This window comes from Pseudonaja textilis, chromosome 6 (genome assembly GCF_049901715.1).
Source record: "Pseudonaja textilis isolate UNSWEBS1 chromosome 6, rPseTex1.2, whole genome shotgun sequence".
NCBI classification, from domain to species: Eukaryota; Metazoa; Chordata; class Lepidosauria; order Squamata; family Elapidae; genus Pseudonaja; species Pseudonaja textilis.
The window spans coordinates 59832298-59858717 of record NC_141995.1 but is presented as its reverse complement, the minus strand read 5'-3'; the positions used below and the strand labels follow the sequence as shown (position 1 = coordinate 59858717).

The 26420-nt window shown below is 36.9% G+C and overlaps 1 protein-coding gene across 1 annotated transcript in view; it reads right to left on the bottom strand.

Moving 5' to 3' along the window:
* The window catches only part of FSTL5 (follistatin like 5), a 340397-nt gene that overhangs the window by 34159 nt on the left and 279818 nt on the right, over positions 1 to 26420 (bottom strand). The window contains exons 11-13 of the mRNA XM_026699957.2: positions 13234 to 13260; positions 8382 to 8500; positions 2743 to 2892 (exon numbers count right to left, since the gene is read on the bottom strand). Of these exons, the coding sequence (XP_026555742.1) occupies positions 2743 to 2892; positions 8382 to 8500; positions 13234 to 13260 (296 nt within the window). The remainder of the gene's footprint in view (positions 1 to 2742; positions 2893 to 8381; positions 8501 to 13233; positions 13261 to 26420) is intronic.

The window sequence follows — 26420 nt, the reverse complement described above, 5'->3', positions numbered from 1 at the left end:
AATTTATTTCATACTAAAGCTTCCTTTCCCACAAAGTATGCATTTACCCGATGTACTGTAGAGCAGTGGCCCCCTATTTGCACCTGGCCACCTGAGTGTGCTGACGCTTGCACAACCCCACTCACACAAGTGGCTTCTCTTCCCCAATTCCCCTGATGCCAGGCCAACCCAGAAAGGTTGGGGAATGCTGCTGTAAGGTACATTCACAAGAAACATGATTTTGACAAAGATATGACAGATATGTAGACAAAGGGGCTACAGCATTTTTAAACCCCTGAAAATCAAGATAATATTTAGAAGCAGATCAGTCAGATTCCTCCCTAATTTACTGAATATAAGAAAGGAGTGAAGGATAAAGAGTATTATCACACAGGCAGGGTTGCAAGATTCTGTTACTGTAACAAATCATAAAGTGGTTTTGGCCTTCTTGTGCTTTTCTCTAGTAGAATAGACATTACACAATTTTGCAAAGCATTTTGCAAAGCACAACAAATTTGTATGAGTGTTATCACACTATAAGTAAGCAGATGAATGGACTTTTCTATGAAACTGAGAGTGCTGCTTTAATGCAAAATGTGAATTTCAAAAATAACTGAGAGTAAATATTGGAGTGTTGATTGTGGATAAAGTTAGATAAATTGATACATTGAAGTTAATTATTTTCTCCTTAATAGTTAATATCCATATCTGTACATATATAAGCTACACTGAATTCAGCAAGGTTTACTCCAAGTATGGCATGGTAATTAAATTTAAATTTAAGTTAATGCAAACTGAATTCTACAGCAATTCTACAGTCAGGCCATAATTATATTTTGACATTTGTATGTTTTCCAAATGTTATGATGCATTTCACCAACAAAAACAATAACATACCCCAAAATGCACATATTCAAAGAAGTAGTACAGAACATTTTTTACATTGCATAACATTTTTCAAAATGTGAAAAAATATTTCACACGCACATTCAAAATGAATATATCATAATCATAAAATAAATTAGTTTTAACAGTGAAATTGAAATCAAATTTGTCTACTTTTAAAAAATGAAATTGTTTTATCATAAAAAACCCAATCATCTGTTCCCACTGACTCCAGGAAAACATAGATTGGTTGCCTTATACAAATTTAGGTGCTTTGACTCATTATCTCCCCTTTAATCACTTAAAGGCAATTGATAAAGAAGCTTATTTATTATTCTTATACCAGATCATGTCCCAGTTACATGGATTTGTCAAAGCATATGAGCAATATTTTTTGTTATTATTTTTGTCATAACTGATTTGTACATGTTTGCTTGTTAAGCATGCATAATACAGTATATATGCAATATGCAATGCCTTTTCAGGATTTTTTTTTATACTTCCACTAGGGATTAGAAGAATGGAGTAAAGCGGTAAGGCACAATATATGGCTGACAAACTGCATTAAATTGATTTGGTTATAAAGTAAAGGAGTGATTTTTTTTTTTAAAGTATGCTTTAAGACTGAGTAAAAAATAGACAATCTAATCATAGTTGGCTGCTGGAATTAAAACCTGACCTGTAAGCACAATCCTAAGAGGCATGACAAAAGCAAATTTAATGTTCTTTATTTTAAGTTCCTGTTTTACCTCGTATAAATCGAATCAATAATCAATGAAGACAAATTGTCTTGTCACTCACAATAAATACTTGCAGGTACTTTACAGGAGACTTTTAACCACTCTTCACAGAAAACAATATCAGCACAATACAATAAATGGATTTAACTCTGAAAAATGTTTTGCACTTCTCAGGTCTGATTGGAAGCCTTATGACAATCTAATAGTAAAAGCTCTCTGGAATTTCACAGACCAGGGTAGCCTGACACAGTGACCACTGCTTACTCATAGAGTAGCGGTTCCCAACCTTTTTCACACTAGGGTCTGGTTTTGTGGAAGATTATTTTTTTCCAGGGATTGGAGCAGCAGGTTGGATTCAGCAGGTTCTGACCAGTTCTGGAGAACCAGTAGTGGAAATTTTGAGTAGTTTGGAGAACCGGCAAATTACCACCTCTGACTGGAGATTTTTCAGTATCCTTCCCCTGCCACGTGCACCAAGCCACACCCACAGAACCGGTAGTAAAAAAATTTGAATCCCATCACTGGATTTGAGGGAGTGAGGCAGAGTGCAAAACCTAGATCCCTCATATGTGCGGTTTCCAGTCACGTTTCTGCTTCTATGAGAATCTAACGTTTGATTATCTGAAGTGAAGCGGAAATGGTGATGCTAGTGCTGGGGAGTTGCTACAAATGCAGATGAAGTTTTGCTGATCTCTAGCTGTGCAGCCCGGTTCCTAACAGCCCATGAATTGGTCCTGGTCGATGGGCCTTGCGTTAGGGACCCTTGTTGCAGAATACAAGCTTTCCATGCAAATGAGCCATAAATTTACTTGGAGATATCTCCATTTATATCTGTTACTCGGGGATACCTCCAAGGTATAACAATAATATAAAACAACTTTTATATTCCAGCCTTCAAATGTTTTCATCTACATCTCTCAGAAATATTTATACAGGCTGGAAATTCAGAGTCACAAATATCTGAAAGGCAATAGCTGAGGTAAGCATTTGTGAGGAGACCTGTGGTTTTTAAAAAAATATGAATTGGTACATTATCTGAATAATATTTTGAATGATAGTAGTGCTTTCTGAAAATACTGTATTTCTTCAAATATGGCCATTTTAAATTAGTTAATTATTATACAATAAGATAACTTACCTGCACAACTTTTTGAGATTGTACATCAACAATTAGCACTCTATCCAAAGTCGGTTGAGTTACATAGATGAATTTATCCTTGACATTAGCAGCTGATGCCCAGACACATCGCTGGACTTCATCCCCATCAGTGTTTGGACAAACTTCATCCTAGAATTAAGATAAAATTTGGGGTGAGTGGAGATAAAGAGAAGAATATAGACAAGCGTTTTGAAGGAGATATGTAGAGAAAATGAGCTCATATCTGCAACAATATAAAATGAAATTGAGCAAAATTATGTTTCATGTACCTCTCCTTCCTTAAACAATGTTGCTTTCTTTTGTAATAACTTATAAAATGTTTGTTAAATCATGTTTCTTTTTAGATCAATTGATTAGGCAAATGATTTTAGATATACTCAGAATATTACCTTATACTTATATATTTTTTCAGGTTACAAGATGTGAAAGATATTCAAAGTACTTTGCTAATCAAAACAGGCAAAACTGGATTATCTTAAAAAATAGACTACTAAATTCCAAGAAATTTCTTATACTCCAGAAATACAACTGATGTTGTACCAACACATTTTAATCCTATTTATATTACACTTCATTAAATAAACAAAGCCGTCATGGCTCTAAATAAAAATGTAACAGCTTACAGAATAGTAATAATTTCAATGCATTAGATTTAAAACAATATTATATTCAGATAAATCCCCAGAAATGAATAGGAGTTCCATTAGATATTATGACTGAATTTATTTTTGACATGTGAGTTTTCTGAAATATGACAAAGGTGTTCCATGTGGCAGCCTTTAAATAGAAATTAAGATGGCCTCAGAAGTCACTCTCCAGTTTTCAAGTTTGACAAATTCTGGCTGGACATTCGGTCCCAACAGTGGCTACTGAAGCCCATGATTAATGATTTTTTCCTGCCTTATTTTGCAGCCTACTCATGGCAGGAACCAAATACTGATTTCTGTGAGTGGATCTTTAGGGAAAGCAATTTGTATTTGCATGGATAAACAACATTCAGCAATTATAAAATCGTAACATTGGAACGGATTTTGGAAGACATATAGTTCTAATTCAGGCTGATCTATAAATTAACTGCTTGCTCACAGTGAGTATTTCTGAAGTCTGTTGTTTTAACTGGTAGATTCATTTCACCATCTTCTCAGTCAGCTGAGGTAAAAGGGGAAATGGGCAAACACTTGCCAAGTTCATCCCAGTCTTTGCTCAATCAAAATACCTTCCCCAGGCATTTGGCTTTGCAAGACCTATTACAAGCATTTTAACAAGCCCAAACAATACTGGATTCTAAACTGGGTGTTATAATTGCACTGGGAAAAGAAGAGGGGATGGTATTTTCTTCTCTGTTTTATGATTGTTTTATGATTTGGGGTCTTTTTGCCTTGCCCACCCAAGAGCAAAAACATATTAGATTGTGCAGAGATGGATAGACTAACATTGGAATTAAAAGAAAAAGAGGAAACAGAATATTATTTGGTCTGGGAAACATGTATAAATGGATAGAAAATAGAAATAAAGATTAAATATAAAGGAAATTTATGAGGTATATTAAATGTAATGGTAATGTATATAGTTAAAGGAAGAAAAAGGAATATAACTGATATGTGTGTATATATATATATATATGTACATCGAGTTAGAAAACCAAGTAGTATACGAAATCCCTTGCACAGCCTGTCCCACCACATACATCGGACAAACTAACAGAAGAATAAGTGCACGCATTGAAGAACACAAGAACTCAATCAAAAAAGAAGAACCGACCTCTTCCCTGGTCCAACACCTCAAAGCCACTGGACATGAGATTGACTTTAAAAATACCAGAACTATCGCCAAAACCGAACACTTCAACAACAGAATAATCAGAGAAGCCATAGAGATAGAAAAACGCCCACACAGCATGAATAAATGAGATAACACCTCCCGCCTACCAGCCATTTGGAAACCCGCCCTCAGGAACAAACAAGTACCTAACATGAAGAATGACACCAGACTCACACCCACGAGGGCCACACAAGATGCTACCACCACACTTCCATGTAGAAAGCAGACTCACACCCACACAGAAGATGAGACATGACCAGGGACCAGAAGCCGTACCACAGCTGCATCATTAACCGCTTCAAGCCCCTCCAACCCATACATGAAGCGAACTGATGCCCACCATGAAGATGTGGCATGACTACGAACGCGAAGGCAAACAACAGGATCACAGCTCACCAGCTCAAATCCCCCAGCAACTAAGACTAACCTGAGCACAACCAAGCTCCCACCTGAACAGAACACACCCCCAGCCAATCAGAACACAGCCAAGCCCCCACCCAATCAAGTCACACCTCCACTAGCAGTTAAAAGGAAGAAGCAGCTGCAAGCTCACATTACTCCAAGAAGCACAAAGCCGAAAACACAAGCCTGAAGATGATGAATGAGACTTCATCGAATTGTCGCCTAGATACTTCCAATTTTACGTGGGAGAAAACCCGAATAACCAAAGATTCATATGTATGTATGTATGTATGTATGTATGTATGTATGTATGAATATCAGCAATGCTGGAGCACTGCAAAGATTGTAAATGTGATACAAACTGATAAGACATGTTTAATTTTTTTTTTTAAAGAACAAAAGCACAAAGGATCTTTTCCTTCTTAGGAACTCTCTCTCCGTGAAACTTCCATTTTTCTTACTAACCAGAGTCAGACTCTTGAGCCTCTATCCTTTTTCTTTTTTTTTCAGAGATTACTGTCAAGAAATTTAAAAAGTCAGATTTTATCACTTCACTAGCTTTAAAAACAACAACAACAACAACAATAACACAATACCCTAATGCCCAGTGCTTCACTGTTCAAGCAGCCCAGGATGAAACAGTCATAGACATCAGCAACTTGAAGAGACAGATTGTGCCCATATTAACATACACTATCTAACTAGAGCACATACTTTTAACTACATTAACATCAAGGCAGACAACACAGCATCATGTGTGCTAGCAAAGCCTGACATTAAAACATTAACCTTGACAAAAACAAGAAAGGATGTCCATAATTAGCCTGTATGGCAGTCTAAAGACAGGTTTTCCTAGGTTGGGGCTGTCCTTGTACCAGGGCAAGCAGAATGAGTTGTAATCCTGCATTATTACAATATTTTGAGATGGAAGGATATTACCAAATCATCCCAAAGTTGCTTTTTTTTCAAGAGGCAATTGGACTTTATGGTTTTTCTTTGAAGACTTTTCGCATCTTCAGCTTCTGGATGAGAAGTGAAACCTCTTCAAAGAAAAACCAGAAAGTCCAGTTGCCATTTGAAAAAAAAAAAAACAAGCATCTTTGGGACAACCAAGACCTGGACGACTGAGAATCTCCATAGACGTATTGCCAAATATTTAGTCATGTTTATCGTATTTGCATAAGTAATGTTGAGAATATCTTGCAGTTATACATGGCATTACTCTAGTAGCAGGAACCACTTTTTTTAAAATGAAGGATAATATTGATAGGGTCTTGAGTTGCTATATATACAAGATTTTTTTTTTAAAAAAAAAACAATCCTATTTTTCATTTCCCTAACTGTGGTTTTAATTTAATTTAATTTCTAATATGGAGATGAAGATACTGCCTTCATATATCAGCACTGGATCTGAATACATGTCTGTTTGTATGTACAGTATATATGTGTGTAATTATTTACTAGAAAGCAAAATATATTTTGGAATTCATAATTTTAGGAAAAACAGCTTCCTTAAGGCAATTGCCAAATATTCCGTAAACATCCCTGCATGCTTCTAAGCATCCTTTTAGTTTCCAAATATGAAGTGCTCCGGGGATTTACACTGTATATTATCTCTGATCATTAGTAAATATCACATTCCTAACAACACATTATAAACCAGCTATGAAATACGAGTAGAAATAATTTTAATATTCCGATACTAATAAAGAAACACAGTTTTATGTTAAATAATGTAATATATTACAGCAGGTATTTTTTAAAAAAAAAAAAATCTTCATGTCTATATTTTTTTTAAAAAAGAACCCTTAGAACTGTGGCACATGTACCTGTATTTGTCTTCATAATATTCTTAGGAACAGCTCATCAGGAAATATTTTAGCATACAGATGATACTTATTCCCAACATAACGGCTTCTATTTGATGCATCCTAGCAGACTGCTGTAGCAATACTTATGAGCTATCAAAGATTATGACTTCAAGTGAAGGAAAAGCAGCAGGCACTGATGAGTTGTTAAGCAACTATCTTATTTCCATTCACAGCAACTTCTTTGGCATACAAAATAAGAAAAAAACTGATTTCTCTCATATGGAATATTTTAAGAGACACAATTTAAAATTGATTCTAGAATTTTGTAGACTCCATTTTGACAGTTTTTTTCTGATATACTGTGAAGATACAATCTGAATCATTACATGTCAAAATGAAATATAAATAAATTTCCTAATCCCACTTATAAAGACTCCGTACATAAAAAAAAAAAAGGTTGGAATTAAATACAGGTTGGAATTAAATAAAGGTTGGAATTAAATTTTTAAGTGGTGCTTTCTTTTAGATATTTATATTTCCAGATGAAAAATTATAGTTGAAATTATTTGTACAAACAATCCAGGATAGAATCAGACTATATCTAATTAATAATGTGCAACTTTGTCTTAAAGTTAGAAGCAAACTCTTCTAAGACTTAGAATGACTTTATTTTCACTTTGAATATACACAAATCAGCATACATTAAAATGCAATTTTGTTGCATATAGTTTTCAAAGGGTCACCACCTTCAATATACACTACATAAACATGACTAAATTAATGAATAAATACAAAATTATGCATATATCACATATATTTTATGACACAGAGAAACAACACAGTCTAGTTCAGGCGTATATGTGTATATGGGAAGAAAAATGAATCTTGTGAGTTTACTAGCCAGATAGCATAGGGAACAAAGATGTTACAGAATCTGTTAGTCCTGCTAGAAATATTGTACTTTGAATCGTCCTCCCAGAGGGGAACAGAAAAAGGCCGTAAAGTGGTTATGTGGAGTCTCTAACAATGCTTTGAGCTCTAAGCACAAAGCGCTTACAAGCAGTATCTTGAATAATGGGCTTTCTATAATCTTCTCGGCTATCCTTACCACTCTCTGTGTGGACTTTCTATTTGAGGTACCAAACCAAATAGTAAAGCAGTTTGTTAAAACGTTTTCAATTGTGCCTCTGTAAAAAGTGTCCAGGACTGAAGGAGAAAGATGTGATCTCCTCATTCTAAGTCACATCGTATCTGAGAGGGACTATGCAAATCCTTTCCATATTTAATATTCGTATTTAAAAGTGCACTTTTCAATACATGGTTTTCCACCCTCTATTTTAGCCTCACATGATAAAAGTAGAATGTAACATACTTTTTGATTTGTGTAAAAATTTCCACCAATGCTTTGGGTATTTGTTTTAAATAATAACAATAATATTGTATGGGAAATTTGTTCCAGATGTCCTGATACAAATAATGAAAATTCAGTGGTAATGAAGAATGTCTTTCATTCAGTGTTTGGCAGATTTCATTACTGAGGTAAAAAAAAAAAAAGCCTAATAACTGAATTTTAAGAATACTTGCCTGAAATCCAAGGAGCTTTTCATTAGGCTTAATGTGTCTCTGGAATTCACATTCTACTGGTTGTATCACTTTGATTCCATCTTCATAAAACACATAGAACATATTACCAATTCCCAGACCTTAGGAGCAAAAAATATGTTAAAGTATATTAAAGACTTAATGAATGATGATTAAACAAAACTTTAATTAGAAGCCAAAGAGATTGATTTGTTAATGCATGAGAAGTTAGTAACTCTGATTGTATAGGGTTTTTAAAAATGTAGATTCAAGAGTTCATGTAATAGCCCCAATGACAAACAAATGATCTCATGAATATCACTCTGAAATTATTTTTAAGTAAAATGGAAATAACCCTTATACTGTACGTGCCATTATCTGAGACTAAAAAGGATTAAAGTTATGTGAGGACATAAAAAATAACAATGGTAATAATATAAAATAGCATTTTACATATCCGGTAGCATATATTATGTACTGCAGCCAGTCATAATTTTACTTTAGGAGAACATCATTCTCTATATAAATATTAGTGTATCATTTGTATAATGGATCGGACAGCTAAAGTTTCAGGGATAGTATTTTTTAAGATAATGTATCTCACAGGATACCAACATGAAAACTAGTGTTCAGCAGGCCATATACTTTTAGCACTAGATTTCTGATCTGATAATTTTTTGTACAATATTTTAAAAAGATCAGATCTAGCAATGGAAATTAATTTTATTTAATTTGGGAGAAAGCACCACAAAAAAACCTCTACCTTTCAAAAAGACTGGTTTATATGGGTATAAATCAGGCTTTTTAAATATTTTAAAAATGGAATACACATGTACTGATCACAGTGCATTTTGGGGTGTATTTCCCACTTTTTCTAGGGAAGGAAAGATATTAAATACCTCCTTTGGATTACTAGCCATTAGATAACAGATTATAGACACACCAGAATTATTTCCTGTAAAATCCATTGTAACTTTTCTGTGTCAGGATATAATGAGAACCTCTCTTCTTCATATTATTATCTTAAGTACTGCAAATTCTTCCATTCTTTCACTGATACACAGCCTGCAATAATTGTAGACAATTTACAAGGATATAAAACTCTTATTGCATTTTAGAATGCATATCCATTTAGAAATCCTCTTGATTTCTAACAAATGAAGGTGAAACCAAGGATAGAGACAATATTTGTATTCAATTTTATAGCCATTCATAAATCTAGAGAGTGATCTGGAAAAAAGATTAATACTCAGGTATTTTTTTAAGCAAATAAGCAATTATTTTATCATTTGGAATGACAGACTGGGTTCTTGGTATTCTCTGGACTTGGATGTATGTCTTCCTGCAGACTTTTCATTATGAGGCTAAACAACTTCAGTTATTTTATTTTCTCTCAAATATTTATAAACAAGTTCCTTCATCAAAGATAGCCAAGTACACTTTCAGAAACACATTATAATCTCTACTATCGTAGTATGAAATAATTCAAGCAGAATTTAAATACAAAAATGCAATATAAAAACAGACTTAAAGGAAAATATCTCCAAGTGTAATATGTTTTACAGTTTATGACAAATCCTATAAAAATAGGGTCCAAACACACCAGTCCCCTTCAGACATCCACATATCCCTATCAGTTTCCTATCCAGTGAAATATATTCAATCCTATATTCTATTTATAGTCCTTTCTATTGAATCTGTAAATCCAATGTTTAAAAGGATGCAATCATACATCAAATATTTCTGGCTATCAGGTGATCTGTCTCTGTTCCAGATTCAGGGAGAAGTACATCAGGCTTCTGAAAGTTATCTAATTTCATCCAAGTGCACAAGAATACAACCTTTTCTAAAACACTGCCATGAAGTATCTAAAAATCCACAAGCCATTTTGTCCAAACATATCACTATCAGGGTGCCCATCAAACAATATAGCTATCAACTCACCAAAAACCTTGGACTTCTCATAGATAGGAGGGAATACTCTATCAATTCATACTATAGTGCCTCCAGAAAATCAAAGACCTAAGAACAGAAGGGGATGAAATTATGGTTTTTATATGATGTCCAGCACTTTCCCTATCCATAGATACAGAACTAGAAATACAACCCATTGCAGCAGTACTATACTACTTTCAGCCTAGCAGAGAACACCAAATATTTAAATATCAAGATCCATGGAACTCATAGACTGACCTTTTTTTCTCACCACCTACTTGTAGCTCAACAAATATACCAAAAGAGGGAAACACCCACGGGATCACAACTATTAGGAGTCATAGCTGAAACTATGATGCAATGTCTAGTAGCAGTAGCAATTTCACAATACAAATGTGAAATTCTGCTAGTTAGATGACACTTTCATCCTAATAAAAAAAAGCAATTAAAGAAGACAACCAAGAAAATAATAAAATTTGCAGGAGAACAAGGAATCAACAATGCACTATCTTTCTGGATATTGTCATTAGCAGAGGAAGCAATGGCAAATTAGAGACCCATCTTTTTGAAAAAAAAAATCCACATTAACAAAGTGTTTTACTATCAAACATTTACTAACCACAAGCCAAACATCCATAAAAGGAACTGTACAGAAACATTCAGACAAGCACCAAAACACCACAATAACTTGGTATATGCAAGAAAGAGAACACATATCACCTATAGAATATTTCCAATATGATGGATGCCCTACTTAATCAAAAAGTACCTAACTATACAACCCACAGCAATGCAACTATTATAACCTGCAAAAACTATAATGTACTTATACAATGAGAGACTACTTGAGTGGGAAGCTATAATAAATTTAATGAAATAAAGAAATGAAAATATTGCAGGACAGTGAACAGTACTATACTATGCTGTACTATATTCACTCAGCATTACTGTAGCACCTAAACCAACAAACTGCCTCCAAGCAAATCAGACTTCATGTTAAGGATTCCAAAAGATCCAATAACCAAAGAAATCTAATCAGGAGTCATCTAATGCAAAAATTGTAACAGTCATTATGTAGATCCAATGGGCAGAAGACTAGCAGACTGTATGGAATGCATACAAACTGGCAGTCGGAACACATAATGAAAACTGTTTTAAGTTCATAATATGACAGATTTAACCATTTTCAAGTGGGAAACTGAACATCTTAGATCAAGGAAATATAAAATTCTAAGGAATTTCTACAAGCTTGATAGTTAGATGAATCAATTATCAATAGATGTGTAGAAACAAACCCCACTCACATAACATTTTACCAACACAGTCAAAACCCTAAGAAGGAAACAAATCTTCTAGTGTTTTATCTTCCCCAGTCAACACTCAAAGAAGCAAAACAACAACACTAGATAAGCAATCAGGAAGAAAACATATCCTAATTAAGGCACCATAAAGAAGAAAAACACAATTTCATTAAGACAGACAATGATGTATAAAACATCCAATAAAACACAGGTCCTTCATACTGATTGCATTAGCTAATATAACAATGAAATATCTACAAGAGAAAAACCAAATTAAGAGCACTAAGAACCCAACAGTTCAGCTTTGAATCACATATATTGTCTTCTGTTGGACAAGCTTTAAGAAGAGATTGGACAACCATTTGTCTGAAATGGTATAGTTTCCTGTCTGGGCAGGGGGTTGGACTAGTTACTAGAAGATCCTTTCCAACTCTGTTATTTTGTTCTGTTCTATGAAAGTATAAAAACTTTACCAAGAGCAGAGATATACATAAAGGTTCAATGTGTCCCTGATCTTTCGACATGTTTCTGTGATTCATTTTAACATATCCCTGTCTTATATCAAATGGAAAGATTTGCTTTAAATTAGTAAAATACTATAGTAAAATACTATAGTTATAGCAAGAGTTAGAAAAATCTAGGCAGCTTTTACAGTTTTACTCAAAGAAATCAGTAAGTGAATATGGAACAGTGACAAAATAATATCAAACTGCTGTTAGAGGAATAAGAGACAATAAACAGAGCATCATCTTGTGAATGAGTCTTTCTATTAGATTCAGTAAAACTTGAAAATTCCAAATCACAAATCTCTTAAAACATACAATATATTATTTATGTTCCATAGATTCTATGAAACACAAATAAAATGTTGTATATTTTCAATGATTTATCTCTATCACTTTTATTGTTATTTAAACTTCAGTTCAATTTAAACTTCAGTTCAGTTTTTTTGAACTCTGTTGTTTAAATTTTTCTTTGCTATATTGTACACACTGAAGTTTAATGTTGATGCTTAAAATATTTTACTGAGATAATCCAAATAGGTTTTGCATGTGAGAAACATCTTTTTAAAATTTTGATAGTTATATTTAAATTGTAAGTCCATTCTTATATATTATATATAATATAATATTGTATATATTATTAGAAGCAAAGAAGCAATTAGAGGCATGAAGCTCTTTTTATCTATTTGCCAATTTCGCAAGCTTAAAAGATCAATAGATTTGTAACTTCAAGACGCCAGATAATAAAAATTTTTTAGAAGCTTCACAAGATATCATTCTTTACAAAAAAGATGATTTACACCCCTCAGTCAACATTCTGACAATAGATAACATAATTAGCTGGATGGTTTATGAAAGCAGAAGGGCATATTTAGGAAAATATCCTCCATTGGAATTTACTTGTGATAATGCATAATGTCCCATAGATACTGAATTTTTTTTCTGAATGAAAATAACCATATTGCATTATTTGCAATGACAAGCAATTTAAACTGAAGCAGCAGTTTATGAAGACATAATTAAAATACAATAACAATAGCTATTGTGTGCTTGTAAGAAATAACATGTATATGAGACAAATTCATTATTATAGAAAGGAGAAAAACTTAATAGTACCTTCCTCTCTCCATAATATGTTAGCAACTGCAGCATGTAAGGGAAAAAGAACAGAAGAAAAATGAAAAATAAAAATAAGAGTGATACTGCACAATTAAAAAAAAATGAATCTGATATATTTTGCTCATGTATTTATATATTTTTTAAAAAAATCTGTATATTGTTTGTTAATTATATTTTCTCCATTTTGGCAATTTTCAGTAGAAATTATATGTGGTCACATTACATTACTTTTATTTTGTTATTTTTCAAGCAAACATATAGACATTAGGAAAATATATATATATATATATATATATATATATCCCACGTCATAGTAGCTGTGCTTTTAAAGTTGTAGCGACGTTTCAGCAGAATCTCATCTGCCACCATCAGGCTTCTGTTCTTAAGTTTTCGTGGGTACTTACATGTATGGCATTCAGCTTTGCTCGGGTATTTTCCCACTTCATTGTAGTTGTGCTTTTAAAGTTGTAGCAACGTTTCGGCAGAATCTCATCTGCCATATAGAAGCCGGATGATGGCAGATGAGATTCTGCCAAACGTTGCTACAACTTTAAAAGCACAAATACAATGACGTGGGAAAATACCTGAACAAAGCTGCATATATATATATATATATATATATATATATATATATATATATATATATATATATATATATATATATATATATGGATCTTTGGTTGTTCGGGTTTTCTCCCACGTAAGATTCAAGTATCTACATACAAATACCCGCAAGAACCTCAGAAAACAAATATATATATATATATATATATATATATATATATATATATATATATATATATGTGTGTGTGTGTGTGTGTGTTTTCTGATATATATATAAGAATATATATATATATTCAATCCATAATTACTGTTCATTGATTCATTGATTCATTCATTACATTTGGTACTGCCCAAACACAAAATACTTTAAGGTCACAATATAAGCAAATTCACAATATAGTAGATAACTTAAAAACTATATAAGAAACAATGATATCTCCCCCCAAGTAGAGCAGAAAGGAAAAAAAGAGCAAGATGAATAAATAATATTTCAATATTGGGACAACTTTGGGATGACTGTGGACCCACCTGGGAAAACAAATCTTGAAGATTGTAGTTTCCAATAGGAACGGCCATAAAGTTTGGCCTCCGTCTCTTGCTCGTTTTGGGTGGCGGGGGGGGGGGGAATACCTTGGTTTTAATTGAACTTTTTGAAATTTCTATTTTACTTGGCTTTTTATCTTTAACCAAGTGGTTAGTCAACTAGTTGAATCTGATTTAGCCAAAGTTAGCCAACTGGTTGAATCTGATTTATTCTAACTCTTGCTGGATTTGATGCATTTTTCTTTTTCTGTCATTTTCGTTTGAGCTACTCTGTTGCTTTACGATTGTTTCTTCATAGTTGTGCGTTCCTGGGTAGTGAAAGTGTCTTGATTTGATTTACATCTATATTGGACTCTCACTGTAGGAATTTTATTGTTTTGTTAACTTCTAAATTTTCTTAAATTTTATTTTAATCTTGGATCAAAATCTTCTCCTTTTTCTTTATTTTTAATGTGAGGAACGTTCTGTTCTTGAAGAACTTTTCATCTTTCATTGCTAAGCTACAGGAGCTCTAGGGGAGCAAACAATGTAAGTTTATTTTATTTTATTTTATTTTATTTTATTTTATTATTTTATTTTATTATTTTATTTTATTTTATTGTTTTATTTTATTTTATTATTTTGTCAAGCGATTATAACAGGTATAAGTATAAACATAGTTATGGATACATGAAATGGATACCTATAAGAAAGATATAAAGAAACAATAGGAAAAGGACGGTAGGCACATTGATGCACTTATGCACACACCCCCTACAGACCCCTTAGGAAAGGGGTGAGGTCAATAGTAGACAGTCTAAGGTTAAAGTTTTTCAGGTTTGAGGAAGAAACCACAGTCAGGTAGAGTATTTACAGACAAAGCTCTCTGAGAGGCGTTCAAGGAAAGAATGCTTTTTAATCTACAATTGCAATTTGAAAACTTTAGTAAAGCTTGACAAAATAACAATGGTTACAAATCAATCTAAAGAGCATGTTCAGATGCAAGCAACTGCCGCTAAATCAGACTCAGAAAAGGAGCTAGGTCTGAAACTGGCAGATTCAGTGGAGAAAACTGAAAGTAATATGTACCTTACAGACTTAGAGCTGACAGAATAGATGAGCAATAAATTGGTTTCTCTTAAGAAGATTGAATAAGATTGAGGAATTGACTTATTATATTTAACTGGGAAGCAATTCCACCTGGATCTTTTTTGGGAAAATAGATCAATTTTGGTTAGTGGATTAATTATATTCAATCAGACAATTGATAAGAGATTTTATTAAGAAGCAAACAGCTGTGGTAAACTTTCTACAAGTTAAATACAATCATAGATTGTTAGTAGAGGATTTTGAAATTTTATTTTTGCTGTTGTTCTACCTGTTAACCACTTTTTAATTAATATAGTAGATAAACGGCAGGTCAATGAATTTCAAATACAGTCAGAAGTTTAAAATTTTTGGAATTGCTTCGCAAGGAGTTGGAAACTAATATTATTGCAGTATCTTTATCAGTATTCAATTAGGGGATAATATATGCATATGTGTTTGTGTCCATTTTTAAGCACATTTTTCAATGTTTTTTTAAATATTTTTTCCTTTTTTTCAGTTTCTATTTTAATTTTTTGAATAAAAATTAAAATATAGAAAAAAAAACCAGTATATTGAATTCATTAATATTGTTTAAATACAGGCACAAATGCACATCCATACATAGGCTTAGTGATTTAAAATAAAAAAACTTTTGAAAATAGGGTATGACTGCCCAGAAATGAGTAGTCAAAGAGACAATTAAATAAAATGGTTATCCTTGACATGCTTCTGGAAGTCTCTCAAAGCATGCCTATGCCATCAAGGAAATGGCATTTTAATGAGATGAGATATAATTTCTAGGTTGCTGTCAATAAAAGGCGCCTAGAATCATTTTATTGTGAGAAGGAGAAAAAAACGTAAATATTTTGGTTTCCACATGGAAACCACTTCTGAACTTCATGCTTGATGTGGAAAAGAATAAAACTCTGACTTTTGGCTTTACTGATTAGAATGATAGATCTTTATAGAAATGACTTGTTCATATTATTATGGAAAAGGAAAAAGTTGTGATTTGATCATTATTTTACTGTAACAGAAAGAGTTGTGAGTCAACGCTGCTTTTTCTCCACCCCTCCATTTCTCCTCACTTTTCTTTCCCCTCCCCACACTCTATTTACTTTGTATTTTGTATTTTATAATGTTTCATAACTCCATAAAAATGCTAATGGAAAACTTTATTATAAGAAGGGTGGTTAAATACGATTAATAAATAAAGAAATAAAACAGATGTCTAGAATTTTTTCATGACGTGCTAATCATATGATCAGTTCTAACTAAAAAGATAATGGGTATCAGTTTAAGACTACAATTCCATGTATATGTTATTTGATACCTTATTTTCAAATGAATATTCACAGTATTCAGAAACAGACAACATAAATGTGTAGAACATGCTTATACAATATAATGTAAATGATAAAACTTAGGAGGGACTCTAAATCCTTGTTTAAGATGGGCTTCAGGAAATCACATCAACTTTGATGCATAAATAAATAAATAGTAGAATACACTTGGCTTTAGGACTGTTTTAGGATATATACCATTACATGTCAAGGACCTAGGAGTACTCATTTCAAAAGATCTAAGCCCCAGAGCTCACTATAACAGCTGTGCCAAAAAGGAATTAACAGTTGTTAACCTCATTTTGTGAAACTTCTTCTCCAGTAACATTGGACTACAAACTAGGGCATACAAAACCTTTGCCAGACCAATTCTCGAATACAGTTTATCTGCCCGGAATCCATATTGTATAACGGACATTAATACAATTGAATGAGTCCAGAGGTATTTCATGAGAAGAGTACTCCACTCCTCAGCTCGCAATAGAATACCTTATGCCACCAGGCTTGAAATTTTGGACCTAGACAATTTAGAACTATGCCACCTACGGTCTGACTTAAGCTTAGTACACAAAATTGTCTGCTTCAATGTCCTAACTGTCAATGACTACTTCAGTTTCAACCACAACAATACACAAGCAAACAATAGATACAAACTCAAAGTAAACCACTCCAAATTCAATTGCAGAAAATACAACTTCAGCAGCAGAGTGGTCAACGTCTGGAACTCACTATCTGACTCTGTTGTTACATTAAACTGTTTACTGTGGACCTCACTCCATTCCTAAGAGGTCTGTAAGAGGCAATGCATATGCGCACCAGCGTGCTTACCATCCCTGTCTTACTGTTCCCATTTATTCATACTCATTGATTATGTTATTATATCAGTTTATACTTATATGTTTATATGTTATGTTCACACTTATACTTCTTTTCTCATACATGCTTGACAAACTAAACTAAATAAATAAATAAAAACAATACTATGTTACCAGCAGAACTACTGGACATCTCAGTTGCAAAAATGTGTATAATTATTCAATTTAAAAATACCACAGCATTTTCTGTACTATTTTGCTGCTATCTAACATTTATCCAAATCTTGGCAATTCAAATTTGATAGCTCTAATTCCCAGCGGGACACACAACAAAACATAATATAGAATTCAAATGATGACTATCTATAGACCTATCATCTATCTCTTTCTTCAAATTTACAAATATCAGTAATTTGGCATACATATTTAAAATGTGAACAGGCTAGGAATGCTACTTCCTTTTGTTTGGTTTCATTTTGTTTTTAGAATATGTAGACAACCACTAAAACTCTCTAGGAAAACAAGCAGTATCACATGCATTTTTGGAATTTAAAAAAATCATATAATTTAAGTTTCTCAGACGTAGGGTAATAACGATGTGAATATAAGAAGCATATTTAATCAGACTTACTCTGGAATAACATTAATTGAACAGGAATTACTATTTCCCGACTCTGCTTTAAATAGCTGTTCAACTGGAAAAATTTGAATCTGCTGGGATTTGGTGTCAGGAAGCAATTAAGATCCTAAGAAACTACCACAAATAATTTGCATCAACTTCATTCCGATATCGTTTATAACTTAAAGAACTTGAATAATTTTCTGTATTCAATTCCAAAATTTTAACTGAACTGGCAAATTTTGTTATGTCCCTGGACCTTGAAGAAGTTCCCACCAAGGTCCGTTCGCGCTGCAGGGGCGGCTGCCCCTCCTCATTGGCTGGGTTTCCCCAGCAGCCTGCTATAAAAGCAGGCTGCTGGGTCCAGCCCTTGAGCTGTTCGCTGCGAGCCAGTCCCAGGCTGAGCAAGCACGTTCAGCCCTTGTAAATAAACCTTGTTGCACTAAGCCCTGGTTCAGCCTCTTATTTCCCATACTTAATACTGGCGACGAGGGTGGGATGGCTACCAGAGGCAAGCTGCAACGCTGAATCACTAATATGCTGATCTGCAGCCCAGAGAGAGAGAACGATCAGCCAAAATAGGGCAAGCGCTGACCGCAACCCAGAGAGAGCGATCAGCCCGAAATGAGAACGAACGCTGAATCACTATAACGCTGATCCGCAGCCCAGAGAGAGGGCGGTCAGCTAAAATAGGGCAAACGCTGATCGCAGCCCAGAGAGAAAGCGATCAGTGAACAAGCCAGCGAGAGTGAGAAGCGCTGCGAGCCGCAGCCGCTCGTGCCGTTTAGGCGCGAAATTCGAATAGCTGTCAGCTGAAGCACATTCAAATACAACACAGCGTTGTATTACGAAGTCACTAACGCCCACACAGGCGCGAATTTCAAAAGACGCTACCAACGACCGTTGCAGTCTAAACACCTTCTGATCCCCAGAGAGAGAAGGGAATTGCGAAATTTCACCAGAGCTGAAGTCACTTGCCTAGCACAGGCACTAAACCTCTACTGCTACCCCAGAGAGAGAGAGCACTTGCCTAGCACAGGCACCAAACCTCTACTGCTACCCAGAGAGAGAGCATTTTTTCCCCAACAGGTTAACCAGCAGACCTACAACATGAACGCCAATCCAGCCTTCCCAGCATTCAAGCCAGATGAGGAGAAGTGGGAATCATACAAGAATCGATTTAATTATTACATCGACGCCATCGGATTGGCTGAGGCAGGGGAACACCGAAAGAAAGCACATTTCCTGACCTACTGTGGAGCCATCGTTTTCGATACAGCCACAGCTCTTGTGGCTCCACGTGAGTTAAAAAATGTCCCCTGGACAGAACTGTTAGAAATCCTTACTAACCACTATTCTCCTAGACCTTCACAGATTGCCAGACGTTTCACCTTCAGAATGAGGAAGCAGGGGGGACAAAGAGAGCATCAATCAGTACATGGCTGCTCTCAGGACTGCAGCACTCCATTGTGGGTTTGGCAGCTACCTTGATGACATGCTCCTAGACCAGCTGGTCTGTGGGGTCAAGGACCCGCGCCTACAAAGACGGCTGCTCGCCAAAAAAGACCTTAACCTCGCTCAAGCCATCGAGGAAGCCCTGGCAGAGGAGCTGGCATCTCATTCAGCCACCGAGATCCAAGGTTCTGTCACCAAGCAAATAGCAGTTTCCGTCCACTCAGAAGAGGTGATCAATGAGGAAGACCCGAGTGACGAGGCCGACATTCACCGCCTCACAAACGCCAGGCGCCCTCAGGTAGGAACCAGACAGGATAACACCGGGCCATCCAAGCACATCACGTTGTGCCTTTCCTGTGGTGGACCCCACTTGAGGACCACATGCAAATTCAAAGGAGCCACTTGCAACAACTGCCATAAGAAGGGGCACATTGCAAGAGTATGCCAAGCCTCACACAACGCAGCACAAAGGGCATCTTCATTCGCACATGCCGGACCCAAAAGGCAAGTATTAAACTGCCGCACTAATCAAACTTGCTATTCTATTAGTAAAATCTCTCTTTCCGTCTTATTAGAAGGTAAACCTTGCAACATGGAGGTTGACACGGGGTCAGCGCTCTCCATTATTTCCTGGAACACCCTCAAGGAGCTTCAACCCAGCCTATCAAGAAGCCGACTCCAGAAGTGCCAGCTTAGCCTAAAGGACTACCAGGGAAGACCATTCCTGTAATCGGCAGAGGCAAGTTTTTGTTAATTTTAAAACCTTTAAGGGCCACCTACCTCTAGTGGTAGTGAGCGGCAACCTCCCTACACTTTTGGGACTTGATTGGTTTCCCCACCTCGGGTTAGGTCTAACAGGAGTCCATGCTACCTCAACCTCTGACACGGACTCCCTGTTTGCTGATTACTCAGACGTATTCAGTGATGAGTTAGGGTGTTATAATGGCACCCCTATCTCATTTTCAGTCGATCCCCAGGCAGTCCCAATTCGGTTAAAACCTCGCAGAGTTCCATTCGCCATTCGGCCTAAATTAGACCTTGAATTAGATAAATTATTAAAACAAGGGATCCTGGAGCCTACAGACTTCGCCAAATGGGAGACGCCCATCGTCACACCCCTAAAAAAGATGGTAGCCTGAGAATTTGCTCAGACTACAAGACCACAATCAATAAATTCTTGCAAGTTAGCGCTTATCCAGTACCCGTCATTCAGCATTTATTACATACTTTTGAACCTGGCACTATCTTTGCCAAATTGGACATGTCTCAAGCATATCAACAGTTCCCTGTTGATGACCAAGCAGCAGAACTTCAGACCATTGTCACCCACAGGGGTGCTTTCCGGTGCAAGCGTCTCCAGTTTGGCGTAAGTGTTGCCCCAGGCATTTTCAATCCCTCATGGAGCGGATTTTACAGGGCCTTCCTGGAGTAGTACCCTACTTCGATGACATCTTAGTCTCGGCCAGGAACAGACCCCAACTCTTCCAGAGAGTTAGAGCAGTCCTGGAGAGGTTCAGGCAGCATGGCCTCAAGTTAAAAAAGAAAAATGTGCCATTGCCACTAGACAGGTGGACTTTCTGGGTTATAAAATTGACGCCTCAGGCATTCACCCCCTGGAGTCCAAGGTTAAGGCAATACACGAGGCACCCACTCCAACCTCCAAAGCAGAACTGCAGGCCTTTTGGGGCTCTTGAACTTTTACGCGTCATTCCTGCCCCATAAAGCCTCTGTGGCAGAACCCCTCCACAGACTTCTGGATAAAAAACGGTTTGGCACTGGGGACACAAAGAAGACTCCGCTTTCCGCGCAGTCAAGTCGCTACTCACATCAGAGGCAGTGCTTATCCAGTTTGACCCCAACCTCCCATTAGTACTGGCAGCAGACGCATCTCCTTTCGGCATTGGGGCAGTTTTAAGTCACAGACTGCCCAACGGCTCCGAGGCCCCTATCGCTTTTTTTCCAGGACGCTCTCTGCAACAGAGCGCAATTACAGTCAAATTGATAAAGAAGCCTTGGCAGCTGTTACAGCGGTGAAGAAATTTCACGAATTTCTCTTTGGCCACTTTTCGAGCTAGTCACCGACCACAAACCGCTTTTAGGGTTACTAGCAGGTGACAAGCAGACCCCTCAAATTCTGTCCCCCAGAATGACCAGATGGACCCTTTTCCTAGCAGCATACTCGTATAGACTTGTGCACCGCCCGGGTAAAACATTGTCCCACGCAGACGCTCTTAGCCGCTGCCCCTGCCTGACCCAGCTGAAGACCCTGCCCGGTCAACGCCATTTTTGAAGTCACCCAACTGGACCTACCAATCACTGCCCTTGATATTGCCAATAAATCCAAAACGGACAAAGCGATCGCCCAGGTACTGGACTGGGTGAGGAGGGGTGGCCGGCAGTGACATTGAAGCTAAATTCACGCCATTTAAGACCCGCTTACAGGAACTGTCGAGCTTACAGGGCTGCCTGCTATGGGGCACTCGAGTGGTCATCCCGACATCTCTGCGTACCCGAGTGCTGGAGGCGTTGCATGAAGGCCACCCTGGCATCGTCAGAATGAAGGCGTTGGCGCGAAGCTACATTTGGTGGCCCGGCCTTGATGAGGACATCAACAAATGGGTAAGCTCCTGCCATCCCTGCCAGGTTTCCCGTCCATCCCCTCAATTGCCACCCCCACCAAGTGGGAAAGTGCCAACGCACCCTGGTCCAGGATTCACATCGACCTCGCGGGCCCATTGCATGGCAAAATGTTCCTCGTGGTCGTAGACTCTTACTCAAAGTGGATTGATGTGGCACAACTATCCACGACCACTTCACAAGCAGTCATCAAGGCATTGACTCGCCTGTTAAGTAACGCACGGTCTACCAGACTCCATTGTTTCCGACAATGGTCCCCTCGCGTCAACCGAATTCAGTCGTTTTACGGCCAACCTGGGCATTCGTCACATCTTCACGGCCCCCTTTCATCCTGCCAGTAATGGGCTAGCAGAGAGAGCTGTTAGGACCACTAAAGAAGCCCTGGCCAGGTTCAACAAGGATGACTGTCACCACAAACTATCCTGTTTCCTGTTAAGCCAGCATTCAACCCCTTGCACAGTAACCAACAAGTCCCCGGCCGAGCTTCTGATGGGCAGACGCCTGCGAACTGTATTGGACAGGCTCCACCCACATTACTGCCCTGACTCTCCTCTCGCTTCCACATCGGGGAGTAGGCATTTTGTCTTGCAGGAACCCGTGTTCGCGAGAAACTTCGCTGGCGACCCATTGTGGATCCCAGGAGAAATCGTAGCCATCACAGGACCCAGATCATACCGGGTTAAGCTGGAAGATGGCCGGGTCTGGAGACGACATCTGGACCAGCTTCGGAGACGCCAGGGCACCCTTGTCAGCCGCGACTCGGGGGCACAGACCGGTGAGAGTCCGCTGCAACTTCCACACAGCGACATCGACTCCGATGACCTGCTAACGTCTCCAGCCGGACCAGAGAATCCAAATGATGACTGCGGCGACCTAGCGTCCAACCCATCCGAACCAGACGGCGTGAGGACACTCCCAGCGTCCAGCCCTACTGACCCCGGACCTACTCCGACCGAGGGTGGTACTCGGGACTCATCATCGAGCCAACAGTCGCCAACGGACTCTGATCCACTGAACAGCACACCAGAGTTGCGCCGCTCTGGGCGTCAGCACAAGCCTCCCGTATACCTCAAGGACTATGCGTGTTCGCATCTGGGGGGAAGGGGTGTTATGTCCCTGGACCTTGAAGAAGTTCCCACCAAGGTCCGTTCGCGCTGCAGGGGCGGCTGCCCCTCCTCATTGGCTGGGTTTCCCCAGCAGCCTGCTATAAAAGCAGGCTGCTGGGTCCAGCCCTTGAGCTGTTCGCTGCGAGCCAGTCCCAGGCTGAGCAAGCACGTTCAGCCCTTGTAAATAAACCTTGTTGCACTAAGCCCTGGTTCAGCCTCTTATTTCCCATACTTAATAAATTTAATAATACTAAGTTAATTGGTCCAGATTATGAAAGAGAAAGAAAAGACAACTTGAAGTAAGAAGTAAGAAAGAAATGTATATACTCTAACATAGAAGGAATGAAAATGTACAGTAACCTAAACACTCTTATTCTAGGAAAATATCTGCATTAAGCAAATTTCATTGAAATCTTCACAACGGAACAGATGATAAGGGAAATAGTTAAATGATATGAATAGAAGAATTATGTGAATCTGTGGATTGCTTGGAAATAGATCATTGTGTGATGGCTATGAGGAAATTACTGCAGGTATTTTATCTTTATGCCCTGATAAATATCTGTTGCTGCCTACAATTGAACTCTCAACCTTCTGAGGTTGAGCGTTTCTTTATATATTTTGGCACATTTACACACACACACACACACACACACACACACACACACACAGAGAGAGAGAGAGAGAGAGAGAGAGAGAGAGAGATCTTAGGACATTAAAAGTTGCTGTCTAAAATCACTGACCTCACACATACATCTTTGTTTAACACTATATATTTAGACATCAAATCAGCAGCCCAACTTATTCCTTTTTGAATGAGACAAATGCACTATATATTGTTGTAATGAGATGCAGCAGACAGTTGTTATATATAATTTACTTTTGCTACATATGGCAAAATTGCAGAAAATGAATCAAAATAGCTTTTAGACTCATCCTACATTGCATGAAACAAAGAATAGTTATAAATCTAGAGATTCTTAGCATTCAGATCATATAATATCTTTCTTAGGTGGTAAGACTCTGAAATGGAAAAAAAGCCTTTCTATTAGAAAATTATCTACTAAAGAGAATACAAGTACTAGATAATTTCTGGCTAGCAGTGAATGAACAGATGAAAGGATTTAGAGAAGCTATTTCATAAATAAAGAATCACAGTTGCTGAATGTGCAAAGTGAGAAACCAAATGAAATAAGTGGCAAAGATTAAAATATGTATAATCAATATTAATTCAGCATCAGATATTAAAGCCATCTAGAAATAAATGAAAAACTTTTTCCCAACTGTATTCAGAGAAATAATTTGGACTTTAGATTACTTGTATTAAAACAAGGCCAATGTTTATTTATATGCTACAGCTCAGTGAAGATAGTTGTAACATTGGGAATCATACTTTTTCACTAGCATGGGAAATGTATTAAAAGTTATTTTCTCATTTCTATGAAGCTGGTACTTCCAGATGGATGGTCATTAAGACAATCTATTCTGACGTTATTGCTCAATTAAAGCCTAAACTAAGAATTTGTTGAATGTAAACATTAATAATGAAATACTATAAATATATCATAATAGTTTTGTGTATAATATCTTTCTCATCCTTCACATGATCTAGATGACTTATATGTTAACCACCTAAATGGAAAACATACTTTCTCTGATAATCCTTTGAAAATACAATGGCTCTTTGCCTGTCATTTGTTTGAGGAGGTGTTATCTTTCTGGAGATGGATGTAGAATGTTCTAATGACCTTAATGATGTGGCTTTATAGTTTTACTATATTATTGTGAACCCCAAAGAATGGGTAAGTTGAGAGGGTGTAAAAGTGATAAGAAATAAATAAATAGGTAAGGTACAGGCCCGCAGGCCGGATCTGGCCTGCAGGGTACTTAGATCTGGCCCCCAGACTCACCCTGGAAACAGAAAAGGACAGAGCTCGGGAAGGCCACACGTTTTCACTATCAAAACAAACTAAAAACAAAACAAAAGGAGAAATGTTTCCCCTTTTGCATTTGAGCATGCAAGAAGGGACAGGAAAGGAGAAAGGGAAAGAGGAAAGACAAAAAAAGAAGGAAAGACGGGATGAGAGCAAGAAAGTAAAAATAAGGAAAGAGGGGAATGAAGAAAAAAGGAGAAGGAAAAGGGAAGGAACGAAGGAAGGAAGGAAGGAAGGAAGGAAGGAAGGAAGGAAGGAAGGAAGGAAGGAAGGAAGGAAGGAAGGAGATTATAATGTAAGGGTGGGTCTCAGGGAAGTCCTATCTTCGCACTTGCCAACACAGGTGCCCCTGACACAAGTGATGTCAACTGGCCACACCCACCCTGGCCATGCTTATCCTGGCCATGCTTTTCCCAGCCATGCCCTCCCTGATGTGGTCCTCAATGAAATTGAGTTTGATACCCATGGTATAGAGTGAAAGGATCAAGGTGTTGGGTTAGTACTAAGAAATGTAGGTTCAGGTTCATAATTCACCTTGAAACTCACTGTCTGATTTTGGACAAGTCACATTTTCTTGTCCCAAATTTGTCAAACAATTATAAAATTATGGAAATCTCTCATGAACACTACCTTGACTATTCCTAGAGAAAAAGTGGAGCATAAATTCAACCAAGAAAAAATAAGGGGAGATGATATTTTTTATAAAATAGAGAAATGTTTTCATGGGATATCTTAAAATGATTTATTTATCAACTAAAATGTCAAGTTTCTAATACTTATTTTGATAATTGATAGTTTTTCATTGATACTTCTGAAACCACTTACATTTTAGAGAAATACACATATTAGCCCTAATGTTTTTCACAGAAGACATACATTTCTTTTATAATTGGAACTTGCTAAACAATAGAACTATGAACTATTAATGAATGGCCATTTTATGTTTTGATTAATGAATTTACTGAGAGCGCTTGTTAGGACTATATTTTCTTTCTAAACAAAATAATAAATAAATTAAATTAATGCAGCATCGATGTATACTTTAATAAAAATGGTAGTCAAAGTTATAAGACCATAGAGTTCATGTAATGTGATCTTCC